This window comes from Salvia splendens, unplaced genomic scaffold, assembly GCF_004379255.2.
Source record: "Salvia splendens isolate huo1 unplaced genomic scaffold, SspV2 ctg236, whole genome shotgun sequence".
In the NCBI taxonomy this organism is placed as follows: Eukaryota; Viridiplantae; Streptophyta; class Magnoliopsida; order Lamiales; family Lamiaceae; genus Salvia; species Salvia splendens.
In genome coordinates this window covers 47,627-63,534 of record NW_024598873.1, presented here as the reverse complement: position 1 = coordinate 63,534, position 15,908 = coordinate 47,627, and the positions used below count along the sequence as shown (strand labels likewise).

The 15,908-nt window shown below is 41.6% G+C and overlaps 1 protein-coding gene across 1 annotated transcript; it reads left to right on the top strand.

The window, feature by feature from the left end:
* Positions 1–13,682: 13,682 nt before the first annotated feature.
* Positions 13,683–14,150, top strand: LOC121789435 (zinc finger protein CONSTANS-LIKE 5-like). Its single transcript, XM_042187902.1, has 2 exons — positions 13,683–13,792; positions 13,876–14,150. The coding sequence occupies exons 1-2, from the start codon at positions 13,730–13,732 to the stop codon at positions 14,089–14,091; spliced, it is 279 nt and encodes a 92-aa protein (XP_042043836.1). The 5' UTR covers positions 13,683–13,729; the 3' UTR covers positions 14,092–14,150.
* The last annotated feature ends 1,758 nt before the right edge of the window (positions 14,151–15,908 follow it).

Sequence of the window (15,908 nt, the reverse complement as noted above, 5' to 3'; positions counted from 1 at the left end):
TAGACAGACCCGAATTCGATTATCCATTGATGGCAAAAGCCACATCAGATAGGTTTCCATAGAATAAAACAAAACACGGCATGACAAATATTCATATCATTTTCACATAAAAATATACTTAGGGCATAGCCCTTATTTAAAAAGAAAGCCCACCTCGTTCGTTTAATTTTCTGATTTCTTACTTCGACTTCAAATTGATTCGTGGAGAATTCCCTTCCTTAAGTCCAAGCTTGTCTTGTCTTTCATTTATTTTTGAGGTCACCCGAGCTCTAATGATTCTTGTATTCAAATCAGCCCAACTAATTTTATACTCCTAACTGCATACCCAAACTAACAAAATTAATATTCAACAAGCCCAATTATTACTTTGGCCCAAAAAGAAAAGAGCAGCCCATAATCACTCATCTTTCTCCCCCAATTTCACGTCAACTCTTTCTCCCTCTGTTCTCAATTTTCACTTCTCATCCCCTCCATCGTCTTCTTTCTCTCTCAAATCTCGACTCTTCTGCACAAATTCTGCGCCGACGTCATTGCTCCAGCCGGCGCCTTGCCCACTCCAGCGACCTCCACTGCGGCTGTTGCTGCTGTCTGCTCGTACGACCTGCCGCCGCTGCTGTTCGAGACTCGTCGAGCAGCCGCGCGGTGCTTTCGCTGTCCCGTCTCTCTCCTCCTTCGCTGATTTCCACCGGCAAAATACAACACCACCGCTGCCAATGCCGCGACGCAGCAGGAGCTGCTGCTGCTGTTCGCTGATTCACCCTTCCTCCGTCGCAGCTCCACATCGGTTCAGCCCGGAGTGGATCTCGTTCTATCGCTGCCTTGCTCCATCGGAAATCATGCCACCGCGAGACTCCATCGCGTTCCAGCAGTGATTTCTTCATCGTCGCGGTCAGCCCCTGTTGCCCGGTGCTGTTTTCGCGGTGTTACCCGCTGTTCAGCAGGCTGTAGCACCGGTGACCTCCAATTCACACCACCGCCGTCCTGCTGCATATCTCTCTTTCTCGCCGTCTCCCTTCCTTAGTTGGCAGCTCCTCCGTCGGTCAGAACGCAGCCTCGTTGCTTTCACACTGTTATCTCCAGCCATCGTCACTCCGTCCAGCCTCATCGCCTAGTGCAGCGGTTGCCGCTGCGTGCGCCCCACATACCAGCTGTCGCCGCGAGACTCCGCCTTCGTCATCTCCTCTCTCTCTTCCTTGATAGATTCAAAACCGCCTCCATAAATTTGTATGTGTGTAACGTGAAAGTAAATAGATTATTGCTAGGGTTTGCTGAAACTGATTTAGTTCCGAATTTTCAGCTAGCGCAGATCATGGCCTGAAAGATTTTATGGAGCTGAAATTTTTGTGTTGGCCGTTTAATTCTTTATGGAATAATTGGGCTTTCAAAAGTAGTTTCATAAAAAGAATTGGGCTAGGAAAAATAAATAAATTGGGTAGAAAAAGAATTATTGGTATAGGCCCCCAAAATGATTATATCCTTCTATCGATTAACGAAACAAAGGCAAAAATTTTAGGTGCACAAACGATGTCACTACGAACAATAAAAAAAAGGCAGAAAAAGTCGGGGTATTACAATCTACCCATCTTAACAAAAATTTGGTCCCGAAATTTGCTTACGTCCTTCGAATATAGAATTTCTCCATCATCTTGTCTTGCACCCACTTTCGTGTTTGAAGCTTCATTTCGTCTTCTCTATCCTCATCTTCTTGAAACCTTCCTTGTATTCTTTTTGTTCTTACCGTTCAGGGAAAACGTAGGAAATAGTAAAATAGTTCACACATCAAGCTTGCTCCAAAGTTTCACGCAATTTCAAGAAAAAGTCTCATGGTCCATCGGCCTCCATTCGCACTCTCGATCTCCTTGCCTCGTCGTGCCTTGACAATTTAGGGGCTCACCCCAAATTTTCAGATTCTCGTTCGTTTTTGTCACTCGGGAAAGTGATCGATTATTTCAACTTAAAACTACGGTTCGCGCATACACAATCTAGTCTACAACATAAGCACTCTATGTTCGCAACATACTTCATCATCTCACATCTCAACATCTACCACAATTAACGTCATTTATACCACAAGATAAACACACAACATTTTCACATCCCATAGCAAAACACTTTCGCCCTTCACATTTACATTCATAAAATTTTGACACAAAAGCTTTCTTCAAACTCTCGCCCTTTTCCTCAAAAATTTCCAATCTCACTTTTAAAGTAAAAGTTTTGACTCAAAACTAAAACGTACTTTCGCATCAACTTTCATCATTCGTATAAAACACTCCATAGAATAACGCATTATACCCTGCACCTCATAACATCACACTTCCATCGCTCAATTTTCCAACGAAAAGTTAAAACTATTTTTCTCGAATCTTAAAATTTTTGAACAATTCATAAACACAACATTTTCCATTAATCAAATCTTATCATAAAAGACAAGTCATCCTATTGCAAGACATACATCTTTTTATCACCATTGATTTTCATCTTCTCGCAAAACACACACACACACACACACACACACATATATATATAACCATAGCTCATCTATCTCATTGTAAAACATACTTTATTTTCATAACCATAGCTCTGCTATCCCATTGTAAAACATACTTTGTTTTCGTAACCATAGCTCTTCTCATCTCATTTCCAGAAAACTTTCTTATAAAAATTTTTCATAAAATAAATTACCTCTTTCTTGATTGAGCGTGGCGAAGCGGGATGTTGAGCCTTCAATGCATAATTATTATCATTATTATTTTAGTCTAGCGAAACAAGTCTAGACTAAAACAAAAAAAGACTCTCGGGTCCAGAGCGGAAAGAAAAATTGCTCTGATACCACTTTGTCACGCCCGCATTTTCTAAGGATAGAAAACACAGTTGATCGCGACTAGGGGAGGATTAAAGAAGCGGGGAAGAAAGGGGAAAACAACACAACTCAACCATAGCCCGAAACAAATGGGAATAACTCGAATAAAATCAGAGTATCTCAACAATCAACAACTCAAAATGAATACTATCTCAACGATACAAGAACTCAAAAGAAGAACAACTACTTAGCGGAAGCATTTCGAGAGTAGAATAATGCTATGTATGAAGACATGACACATTCTACACACTTAAATTTCTTCAACGGTCTTGCTCAACACCCACCGCACCCGTCACGCTCAACCTGCAATTTTTAAAAAATAAAAGCAGGGCTGAGTACTTGATGCACTCAGTGGACTCATGCCGAAAACATTTTATACAAAAATATTTATCATGCCACCATTGAGTGACCTTGGGGTTTTAACTTTAGAAATCGCCCCAAGACACTAAAATCATTTCCATCGTAAAACTCGTGACTGCAGTCATTTTCCCATGGATGTCTACCATATCTGATCCATTGATGACAAGGAACGTGGCCACATTCCAAGTCACTAGACCGGCCGACCCAAAAGACGGCTCACGATCTCCATAGGTGTACACTAGCATGAATAGGGACTCACTCCCTAGACAGACCCGAATTCGATTATCCATTGATGGCAAAAGCCACATCAGATAGGTTTCCATAGAATAAAACAAAACACGGCATGACAAATATTCATATCATTTTCACATAAAAATATACTTAGGGCATAGCCCTTATTTAAAAAGAAAGCCCACCTCGTTCGTTTAATTTTCTGATTTCTTACTTCGACTTCAAATTGATTCGCGGAGAATTCCCTTCCTTAAGTCCAAGCTTGTCTTGTCTTTCATTTATTTTTGAGGTCACCCGAGCTCTAATGATTCTTGTATTCAAATCAGCCCAACTAATTTTATACTCCTAACTGCATACCCAAACTAACAAAATTAATATTCAACAAGCCCAATTATTACTTTGGCCCAAAAAGAAAAGAGCAGCCCATAATCACTCATCTTTCTCCCCCAATTTCACGTCAACTCTTTCTCCCTCTGTTCTCAATTTTCACTTCTCATCCCCTCCATCGTCTTCTTTCTCTCTCAAATCTCGACTCTTCTGCACAAATTCTGCGCCGACGTCATTGCTCCAGCCGGCGCCTTGCCCACTCCAGCGACCTCCACTGCGGCTGTTGCTGCTGTCTGCTCGTACGACCTGCCGCCGCTGCTGTTCGAGACTCGTCGAGCAGCCGCGCGGTGCTTTCGCTGTCCCGTCTCTCTCCTCCTTCGCTGATTTCCACCGGCAAAATACAACACCACCGCTGCCAATGCCGCGACGCAGCAGGAGCTGCTGCTGCTGTTCGCTGATTCACCCTTCCTCCGTCGCAGCTCCACATCGGTTCAGCCCGGAGTGGATCTCGTTCTATCGCTGCCTTGCTCCATCGGAAATCATGCCACCCGCGAGACTCCATCGCGTTCCAGCAGTGATTTCTTCATCGTCGCGGTCAGCCCCTGTTGCCCGGTGCTGTTTTCGCGGTGTTACCCGCTGTTCAGCAGGCTGTAGCACCGGTGACCTCCAATTCACACCACCGCCGTCCTGCTGCATATCTCTCTTTCTCGCCGTCTCCCTTCCTTAGTTGGCAGCTCCTCCGTCGGTCAGAACGCAGCCTCGTTGCTTTCACACTGTTATCTCCAGCCATCGTCACTCCGTCCAGCCTCATCGCCTAGTGCAGCGGTTGCCGCTGCGTGCGCCCCACAATCCAGCTGTCGCCGCGAGACTCCGCCTTCGTCATCTCCTCTCTCTCTTCCTTGATAGATTCAAAACCGCCTCCATAAATTTGTATGTGTGTAACGTGAAAGTAAATAGATTATTGCTAGGGTTTGCTGAAACTGATTTAGTTCCGAATTTTCAGCTAGCGCAGATCATGGCCTGAAAGATTTTATGGAGCTGAAATTTTGTGTTGGCCGTTTAATTCTTTATGGAATAATTGGGCTTTCAAAAGTAGTTTCATAAAAAGAATTGGGCTAGGAAAAATAAATAAATTGGGTAGAAAAAGAATTATTGGTATAGGCCCCAAAATGATTATATCCTTCTATCGATTAACGAAACAAAGGCAAAAATTTTAGGTGCACAAACGATGTCACTACGAACAATAAAAAAAAGGCAGAAAAAGTCGGGGTATTACAATCTACCCATCTTAACAAAAATTTGGTCCCGAAATTTGCTTACGTCCTTCGAATATAGAATTTCTCCATCATCTTGTCTTGCACCCACTTTCGTGTTTGAAGCTTCATTTCGTCTTCTCTATCCTCATCTTCTTGAAACCTTCCTTGTATTCTTTTTGTTCTTACCGTTCAGGGAAAACGTAGGAAATAGTAAAATAGTTCACACATCAAGCTTGCTCCAAAGTTTCACGCAATTTCAAGAAAAAGTCTCATGGTCCATCGGCCTCCATTCGCACTCTCGATCTCCTTGCCTCGTCGTGCCTTGACAATTTAGGGGCTCACCCCAAATTTTCAGATTCTCGTTCGTTTTTGTCACTCGGGAAAGTGATCGATTATTTCAACTTAAAACTACGGTTCGCGCATACACAATCTAGTCTACAACATAAGCACTCTATGTTCGCAACATACTTCATCATCTCACATCTCAACATCTACCACAATTAACGTCATTTATACCACAAGATAAACACACAACATTTTCACATCCCATAGCAAAACACTTTCGCCCTTCACATTTACATTCATAAAATTTTGACACAAAAGCTTTCTTCAAACTCTCGCCCTTTTCCTCAAAAATTTCCAATCTCACTTTTAAAGTAAAAGTTTTGACTCAAAACTAAAACGTACTTTCGCATCAACTTTCATCATTCGTATAAAACACTCCATAGAATAACGCATTATACCCTGCACCTCATAACATCACACTTCCATCGCTCAATTTTCCAACGAAAAGTTAAAACTATTTTTCTCGAATCTTAAAATTTTTGAACAATTCATAAACACAACATTTTCCATTAATCAAATCTTATCATAAAAGACAAGTCATCCTATTGCAAGACATACATCTTTTTATCACCATTGATTTTCATCTTCTCGCAAAACACACACACACACACACACACACATATATATATAACCATAGCTCATCTATCTCATTGTAAAACATACTTTATTTTCATAACCATAGCTCTGCTATCCCATTGTAAAACATACTTTGTTTTCGTAACCATAGCTCTTCTCATCTCATTTCCAGAAAACTTTCTTATAAAAATTTTTCATAAAATAAATTACCTCTTTCTTGATTGAGCGTGGCGAAGCGGGATGTTGAGCCTTCAATGCATAATTATTATCATTATTATTTTAGTCTAGCGAAACAAGTCTAGACTAAAACAAAAAAAGACTCTCGGGTCCAGAGCGGAAAAAAAAATTGCTCTGATACCACTTTGTCACGCCCGCATTTTCTAAGGATAGAAAACACAGTTGATCGCGACTAGGGGAGGATTAAAGAAGCGGGGAAGAAAGGGGAAAACAACACAACTCAACCATAGCCCGAAACAAATGGGAATAACTCGAATAAAATCAGAGTATCTCAACAATCAACAACTCAAAATGAATACTATCTCAACGATACAAGAACTCAAAAGAAGAACAACTACTTAGCGGAAGCATTTCGAGAGTAGAATAATGCTATGTATGAAGACATGACACATTCTACACGGAAGCATTTCGAGAGTAGAATAATGCTATGTATGAAGACATGACACATTCTACACACTTAAATTTCTTCAACGGTCTTGCTCAACACCCACCGCACCCGTCACGCTCAACCTGCAATTTTTAAAAAATAAAAGCAGGGCTGAGTACTTGATGCACTCAGTGGACTCATGCCGAAAACATTTTATACAAAAATATTTATCATGCCACCATTGAGTGACCTTGGGGTTTTAACTTTAGAAATCGCCCCAAGACACTAAAATCATTTCCATCGTAAAACTCGTGACTGCAGTCATTTTCCCATGGATGTCTACCATATCTGATCCATTGATGACAAGGAACGTGGCCACATTCCAAGTCACTAGACCGGCCGACCCAAAAGACGGCTCACGATCTCCATAGGTGTACACTAGCATGAATAGGGACTCACTCCCTAGACAGACCCGAATTCGATTATCCATTGATGGCAAAAGCCACATCAGATAGGTTTCCATAGAATAAAACAAAACACGGCATGACAAATATTCATATCATTTTCACATAAAAATATACTTAGGGCATAGCCCTTATTTAAAAAGAAAGCCCACCTCGTTCGTTTAATTTTCTGATTTCTTACTTCGACTTCAAATTGATTCGCGGAGAATTCCCTTCCTTAAGTCCAAGCTTGTCTTGTCTTTCATTTATTTTTGAGGTCACCCGAGCTCTAATGATTCTTGTATTCAAATCAGCCCAACTAATTTTATACTCCTAACTGCATACCCAAACTAACAAAATTAATATTCAACAAGCCCAATTATTACTTTGGCCCAAAAAGAAAAGAGCAGCCCATAATCACTCATCTTTCTCCCCCAATTTCACGTCAACTCTTTCTCCCTCTGTTCTCAATTTTCACTTCTCATCCCCTCCATCGTCTTCTTTCTCTCTCAAATCTCGACTCTTCTGCACAAATTCTGCGCCGACGTCATTGCTCCAGCCGGCGCCTTGCCCACTCCAGCGACCTCCACTGCGGCTGTTGCTGCTGTCTGCTCGTACGACCTGCCGCCGCTGCTGTTCGAGACTCGTCGAGCAGCCGCGCGGTGCTTTCGCTGTCCCGTCTCTCTCCTCCTTCGCTGATTTCCACCGGCAAAATACAACACCACCGCTGCCAATGCCGCGACGCAGCAGGAGCTGCTGCTGCTGTTCGCTGATTCACCCTTCCTCCGTCGCAGCTCCACATCGGTTCAGCCCGGAGTGGATCTCGTTCTATCGCTGCCTTGCTCCATCGGAAATCATGCCACCGCGAGACTCCATCGCGTTCCAGCAGTGATTTCTTCATCGTCGCGGTCAGCCCCTGTTGCCCGGTGCTGTTTTCGCGGTGTTACCCGCTGTTCAGCAGGCTGTAGCACCGGTGACCTCCAATTCACACCACCGCCGTCCTGCTGCATATCTCTCTTTCTCGCCGTCTCCCTTCCTTAGTTGGCAGCTCCTCCGTCGGTCAGAACGCAGCCTCGTTGCTTTCACACTGTTATCTCCAGCCATCGTCACTCCGTCCAGCCTCATCGCCTAGTGCAGCGGTTGCCGCTGCGTGCGCCCCACAATCCAGCTGTCGCCGCGAGACTCCGCCTTCGTCATCTCCTCTCTCTCTTCCTTGATAGATTCAAAACCGCCTCCATAAATTTGTATGTGTGTAACGTGAAAGTAAATAGATTATTGCTAGGGTTTGCTGAAACTGATTTAGTTCCGAATTTTCAGCTAGCGCAGATCATGGCCTGAAAGATTTTATGGAGCTGAAATTTTTGTGTTGGCCGTTTAATTCTTTATGGAATAATTGGGCTTTCAAAAGTAGTTTCATAAAAAGAATTGGGCTAGGAAAAATAAATAAATTGGGTAGAAAAAGAATTATTGGTATAGGCCCCAAAATGATTATATCCTTCTATCGATTAACGAAACAAAGGCAAAAATTTTAGGTGCACAAACGATGTCACTACGAACAATAAAAAAAAGGCAGAAAAAGTCGGGGTATTACAATCTACCCATCTTAACAAAAATTTGGTCCCGAAATTTGCTTACGTCCTTCGAATATAGAATTTCTCCATCATCTTGTCTTGCACCCACTTTCGTGTTTGAAGCTTCATTTCGTCTTCTCTATCCTCATCTTCTTGAAACCTTCCTTGTATTCTTTTTGTTCTTACCGTTCAGGGAAAACGTAGGAAATAGTAAAATAGTTCACACATCAAGCTTGCTCCAAAGTTTCACGCAATTTCAAGAAAAAGTCTCATGGTCCATCGGCCTCCATTCGCACTCTCGATCTCCTTGCCTCGTCGTGCCTTGACAATTTAGGGGCTCACCCCAAATTTTCAGATTCTCGTTCGTTTTTGTCACTCGGGAAAGTGATCGATTATTTCAACTTAAAACTACGGTTCGCGCATACACAATCTAGTCTACAACATAAGCACTCTATGTTCGCAACATACTTCATCATCTCACATCTCAACATCTACCACAATTAACGTCATTTATACCACAAGATAAACACACAACATTTTCACATCCCATAGCAAAACACTTTCGCCCTTCACATTTACATTCATAAAATTTTGACACAAAAGCTTTCTTCAAACTCTCGCCCTTTTCCTCAAAAATTTCCAATCTCACTTTTAAAGTAAAAGTTTTGACTCAAAACTAAAACGTACTTTCGCATCAACTTTCATCATTCGTATAAAACACTCCATAGAATAACGCATTATACCCTGCACCTCATAACATCACACTTCCATCGCTCAATTTTCCAACGAAAAGTTAAAACTATTTTTCTCGAATCTTAAAATTTTTGAACAATTCATAAACACAACATTTTCCATTAATCAAATCTTATCATAAAAGACAAGTCATCCTATTGCAAGACATACATCTTTTTATCACCATTGATTTTCATCTTCTCGCAAAACACACACACACACACACACACACATATATATATAACCATAGCTCATCTATCTCATTGTAAAACATACTTTATTTTCATAACCATAGCTCTGCTATCCCATTGTAAAACATACTTTGTTTTCGTAACCATAGCTCTTCTCATCTCATTTCCAGAAAACTTTCTTATAAAAATTTTTCATAAAATAAATTACCTCTTTCTTGATTGAGCGTGGCGAAGCGGGATGTTGAGCCTTCAATGCATAATTATTATCATTATTATTTTAGTCTAGCGAAACAAGTCTAGACTAAAACAAAAAAGACTCTCGGGTCCAGAGCGGAAAGAAAAATTGCTCTGATACCACTTTGTCACGCCCGCATTTTCTAAGGATAGAAAACACAGTTGATCGCGACTAGGGGAGGATTAAAGAAGCGGGGAAGAAAGGGGAAAACAACACAACTCAACCATAGCCCGAAACAAATGGGAATAACTCGAATAAAATCAGAGTATCTCAACAATCAACAACTCAAAATGAATACTATCTCAACGATACAAGAACTCAAAAGAAGAACAACTACTTAGCGGAAGCATTTCGAGAGTAGAATAATGCTATGTATGAAGACATGACACATTCTACACGGAAGCATTTCGAGAGTAGAATAATGCTATGTATGAAGACATGACACATTCTACACACTTAAATTTCTTCAACGGTCTTGCTCAACACCCACCGCACCCGTCACGCTCAACCTGCAATTTTTAAAAAATAAAAGCAGGGCTGAGTACTTGATGCACTCAGTGGACTCATGCCGAAAACATTTTATACAAAAATATTTATCATGCCACCATTGAGTGACCTTGGGGTTTTAACTTTAGAAATCGCCCCAAGACACTAAAATCATTTCCATCGTAAAACTCGTGACTGCAGTCATTTTCCCATGGATGTCTACCATATCTGATCCATTGATGACAAGGAACGTGGCCACATTCCAAGTCACTAGACCGGCCGACCCAAAAGACGGCTCACGATCTCCATAGGTGTACACTAGCCTGAATAGTGACTTACTCCCTAGACAGACCCGAATTCGATTATCCATTGATGGCAAAAGCCACATCAGATAGGTTTCCATAGAATAAAACAAAACACGGCATGACAAATATTCATATCATTTTCACATAAAAATATACTTAGGGCATAGCCCTTATTTAAAAAGAAAGCCCACCTCGTTCGTTTAATTTTCTGATTTCTTACTTCGACTTCAAATTGATTCGCGGAGAATTCCCTTCCTTAAGTCCAAGCTTGTCTTGTCTTTCATTTATTTTTGAGGTCACCCGAGCTCTAATGATTCTTGTATTCAAATCAGCCCAACTAATTTTATACTCCTAACTGCATACCCAAACTAACAAAATTAATATTCAACAAGAAAAAGAAAAGAGCAGCCCATAATCACTCATCTTTCTCCCCCAATTTCACGTCAACTCTTTCTCCCTCTGTTCTCAATTTTCACTTCTCATCCCCTCCATCGTCTTCTTTCTCTCTCAAATCTCGACTCTTCTTCACAAATTCTGCGCCGACGTCATTGCTCCAGCCGGCGCCTTGCCCACTCCAGCGACCTCCACTGCGGCTGTTACTGCTGTCTGCTCGTACGACCTGCCGCCGCTGCTGTTCGAGACTCGTCGAGCAGCAGCGCGGTGCTTTCGCCGTCCCGTCTCTCTCCTCCTTCGCTGATTTCCGCCGGCAAAATACAACACCACCGCTGCCAATGCCGCGACGCAGCAGGAGCTGCTGCTGCTGTTCGCTGATTCACCCTTCCTCCGTCGCAGCTCCACATCAGTTCAGCCCGGAGTGGATCCCGTTCTATCGCTGCCTTGCTCCATCCGAAATCATGCCACCGCGAGACTCCATCGCGTTCCAGCAGTGATTTCTTCATCGTCGCGGTCAGCCCCGCCCCTGTTGCCCGGTGCTGTTTTCGCGGTGTTACCCGCTGTTCAGCAGGCTGTAGCACCGGTGACCTCCAATTCACACCACCGCCGTCCTGCTGCATATCTCTCTTTCTCGCCGTCTCCCTTCCTTAGTTGGCAGCTCCTCCTTCGGTCAGAACGCAGCCTCGTTGCTTTCACACTGTTATCTCCAGCCATCGTCACTCCGTCCAGCCTCATCGCCTAGTGCAGCGGTTGCCGCTGCGTGCGCCCCACATACCAGCCGTCGCCGCGAGACTCCGCCTTCGTCATCTCCTCTCTCTCTTCCTTGATAGATTCAAAACTGCCTCCATAAATTTGGATGTGTGTAACGTGAAAGTAAATAGATTATTGCTAGGGTTTGCTGAAACTGATTTAGTTCCGAATTTTCAGCTAGCGCAGATCATGGCCTGAAAGATTTTATGGAGCTGAAATTTTTGTGTTGGCCGTTTAATTCTTTATGGAATAATTGGGCTTTCAAAAGTAGTTTCATAAAAAGAATTGGGCTAGGAAAAATAAATAAATTGGGTAGAAAAAGAATGATTGGTATAGGCCCCAAAATGATTATATCCTTCTATCGATTAACGAAACAAAGGCAAAAATTTTAGGTGCACAAACGATGTCACTACGAACAATAAAAAAAAGGCAGAAAAAGTCGGGGTATTACAGCGCTAAACACCTACCAATCCTTGAACGGTAAGTCGTTCAAGTATCTCAACGTTTGACAGGAAACGCGGTTCCACCCGAGGTATATGGGAGGCGTAACATCCTCCTCGAGCGGCTCCTCCAAACGGTCAAGGTCGGTATCCCTATCCGCATCCGGCTCCGAAGAAGTGGCTAGCCAATTCGCCGGAGCTAACTTGGGTAGCCCCGACGCCGGACCAAGCGGTTCCCAACGCCGACCGCAAGGAAGGAAGAAGGCGGCGGTCGACCGCCGGCGCTCCGCGACTCCATCGGCCCCCGCCCCCGAACCCGCACCCTATGTTCCACCTCCACCCTCGAACAACTCGTTGTGTGCCCTTTTGACCTAACTCAATATGGCCGATAGGTCAACTATGACCCCACGCAACTTTAAACGCATGAGGACATGATATTGGGTCTCAAAAAACAATTGGGGTTGGTGCCGCCGGATGCGTAGTCTTCCTCGGCTAATATTAGCCAATAATCATGTAATTTTTAATTTTTAGAAGTTTAATTATGTAATTTTTAATTTTAGTATGTTAATTATTTAATTTTTAATTTTTAGGATTTTAATTATGTAATTTTTAATTTTTAGGATTTTAATTATGTCTTTTTTATTTTATTTGTAATTTGTAATATTTATTGTGGTTTTTTAATGAATTTTAGTATTATGGAAATGTTTTTGTGTAATTGAATTTTAAATTAATTGTGCTCGTCTTTGCGGAAGAGCACAACTGTGGGTGTTGTGCTCTTGCCAGAGAGCAGACAGAAAAAGTGGGGTCGGGCCCACAACCGTGCCGCTGGCAAGAGCACGGTTGTGGATGCTCTTATAGCTTTAATCCATCTTGAAATTTACATCAAATACAATTTTTTTCTAAAAAATTTATGGTTTTATACGTGAAACATGATATATATATATATATATATATATATATATATATATATGGATGTATTCATTTCCTTTTTGTATATTTTCTCATTTTTCCTTCTTGATCTCAGCCCCACGATTTTGTCATCCGATGGTTAGATTAGTGCCACATGTCATTTAATAATGCAGATTTTCCATTGAATAATGCACACCGACTAATAATGCAGATTTTCAGTGGAATAATGCACACCGACTAATAATGTAGATCATCTAGACCGTTGATGAATGAGATCTAACGGCGCATATTAAGAAGAATAAAGGATCCCATGGATGAATAGGAGAATAACGCTCCCTTATTATATTTATATATATATATATATATATACATATATATATAGAGGATTGTATTCAAATCATTTTCCTCTACTTAATCCAATTTCCTTTTTAATCTCAACCGTGTATTTGTGCTGATCCAATGGATTAAATATTTGAATGGAATTATCAGATTTTATGATTTATTAACGTGAGAAGGGTAGAATAGAGATTATCTATTCTAATTAGTTATGGAATGCTGCGAGATTTCCTCCGTGCGGATTATTGCAGTTTCTCAGAAAAATTGGTTCCAGATTTAGTTTAATTCCTTCTCCTCCGACGGAGTCGTGCCGGTGCAGAACGAATTGGGTCAATACGTACCGGGTCCCGTCGTGAACGGATTCCCCACTTTTGAAATGGATTACGCGGTGCCCAAGCCATTCATGTACAATTTCACCTCGCAATCCATCAGCCAGAGAGTATGCTCCTGTTCCCCTCTTTTGATTTGATAAACCCTAATTTGGTGGATATGCTCAATTGATTTTGAAATTGCTAATTACAGGTGTTGTCGTCGTCAATGGAGGTGGGGGTGGTGCCGGAGGCGACGGAGAGCTTGGGGAAGAGCGAGAGCGTGGCGGTGCTGGGAATGGATAGAGAGGCGAGGGTGCTGAGGTACAGAGAGAAGAGGAAGAACAGAAAGTTCGAGAAGACGATTCGATACGCGTCGAGGAAAGCGTACGCGGAGACGATGCCGAGAATTAAAGGGAGATTCGCGTAGCGGTCTGAGCTGGAGGTGGAGTCGCACCTCGGTGGCGACGCTGCGTCGTACGGTTGTCCAAATATGCAAAAAAGTTCGAGAAGATGATTCGATAGGCGTCTAAAAAACGTTGTCCAAATACACGAGTTGCAGTAATTCGTCGGAGGTTGCACATAATGTATATTTTGTATAGTATAATGCGTAGTTTAGATTCTATAATGCATTCTTTGTGATATGTAATGAACATTTATCCTGACCTGTTTAATTTAAGTTGTGCCATGTGTCGTTGTTTGGCACACGTTTCTTATTTTCCCTAAGGGTTTGATAAGCCTAGGGGCTAGGGTGTAGTATATTCTAAGTCTAAAAAACATTTTCCAAATACACGAGCTGAAGTAATTCGTCTGGGGTTGCACATAATGTATATTTTGTATAGTATAATGCGTAGTTTAAGTTCTGTAATGCATTCTTTGTGATATGTAATGAACATTTATCCTGACCCATTTAATTTAAGTTGTGTCGTGTGTCGTTGTTTGGCGAACGTTTCTTGTTTTCCCTAAGGGTTTGACAAGCCTAGGGGCTAGGGTGTAGTATGTTCTAAGTCTAAAAAACGTTGTCCAAATACACGAGCTGGAGTAATTCGTTTGGGTTTCCACATGCATAATGCGTAGGTATATTTTAAAACAGATATACATAATGTACATATTGTGTAGTATAATGCGTAGTTTAGTTTCTGTAATGCATTATTTGTGGTATGTAATGAACATTTATCCTTACCCGTTTAATTTAGGTTGTGCCGTGTTTTGATGTTTTACACACATTTCTTGTTTTCCCTAAGGGTTTCACAAGCCTAGGGGCTAGGATGTAGTATGATCAAAGTCTAAAAAACGTTGTCTAAATACACGAGCTGCAGTAATTCATCTGGGGTTGCACATGCATAGCGCGTAGGCATTTTTAAAAATAGATATAAATAATGTACATATTATGTAGTGTAATGCGTAGTTTTAGTTTCTGTAATGCATTATTTGTGATATGTAATGAACATTTATTCTATCTCGTTTCATTTAAGTTGTGTCGTGTTTCGATATTTAGCGCACGTTTCTTGTTTTCCCTAAGGGTTTAACAAGCCCAGAGGCTAGGGTGTAGTATGTTATAAGTCTAAAAAATGTTGTATAAATACACGAGCTGCAGTAATTCATCTCGGGTTGCACATGTATAGCGCGTAGGTATTTTTTAAAACTGATATACAGAATGTACATTTTAGTGTAGTATAATGCGTAGTTTAGTTTCTGTAATGCATTTTATGTGATATGTAATGAACATTTATCCTGATCCGTTTAATTTCAGGTGTGCCGTGTTTCGATGTTTGGCGCATGTTTCTTGTTTTCCCTAGGGGTTTAACAAGCCTAGGGGCTAGGGTCTAGTATGTACAACAACAATCACGTGATGCATAAAACAGGAAAAATAATGCATTCAAATAGCCAAATAATGTATAAAATCACTCAAATAATGAACATACAAATATTGCATTCATTCTTAGACTCGTGTACAACAGCAGTCTATTGATGCATAAAACAAGATAAACAATTCATAGAAATAGCTAAATAATGTACAAATATTGCATTCACTCTTAGACTCATGTACAAGTTCCGTGACGTCTTCCTTCTGCCGTGGAGTTAAACTCTTTATACAATTCAGAAACTCTGTAGGGGTTCGTCAACAATACAGATGGTCGACGTTCCTACCCCTTAGTTTCCTATCCTCCGTCTCTTCCGGAGCTGTACTAGTCCCGGCCTCTGATAAGCGCTCCCTGAATTTATGGTTAATTCCTACTGGCAGTA

Excerpts from the sequence above, each read along its gene's own strand:
- LOC121789435 (XM_042187902.1), top strand. The coding sequence starts at position 13,730 with ATGGATTACGCGGTGCCCAAGCCATTCATGTACAATTTCACCTCGCAA. Across the intron at positions 13,793-13,875 it reads CGCAATCCATCAGCCAGAGA|GTGTTGTCGTCGTCAATGGA; the intron begins GTATGCTCCTGT and ends TGCTAATTACAG.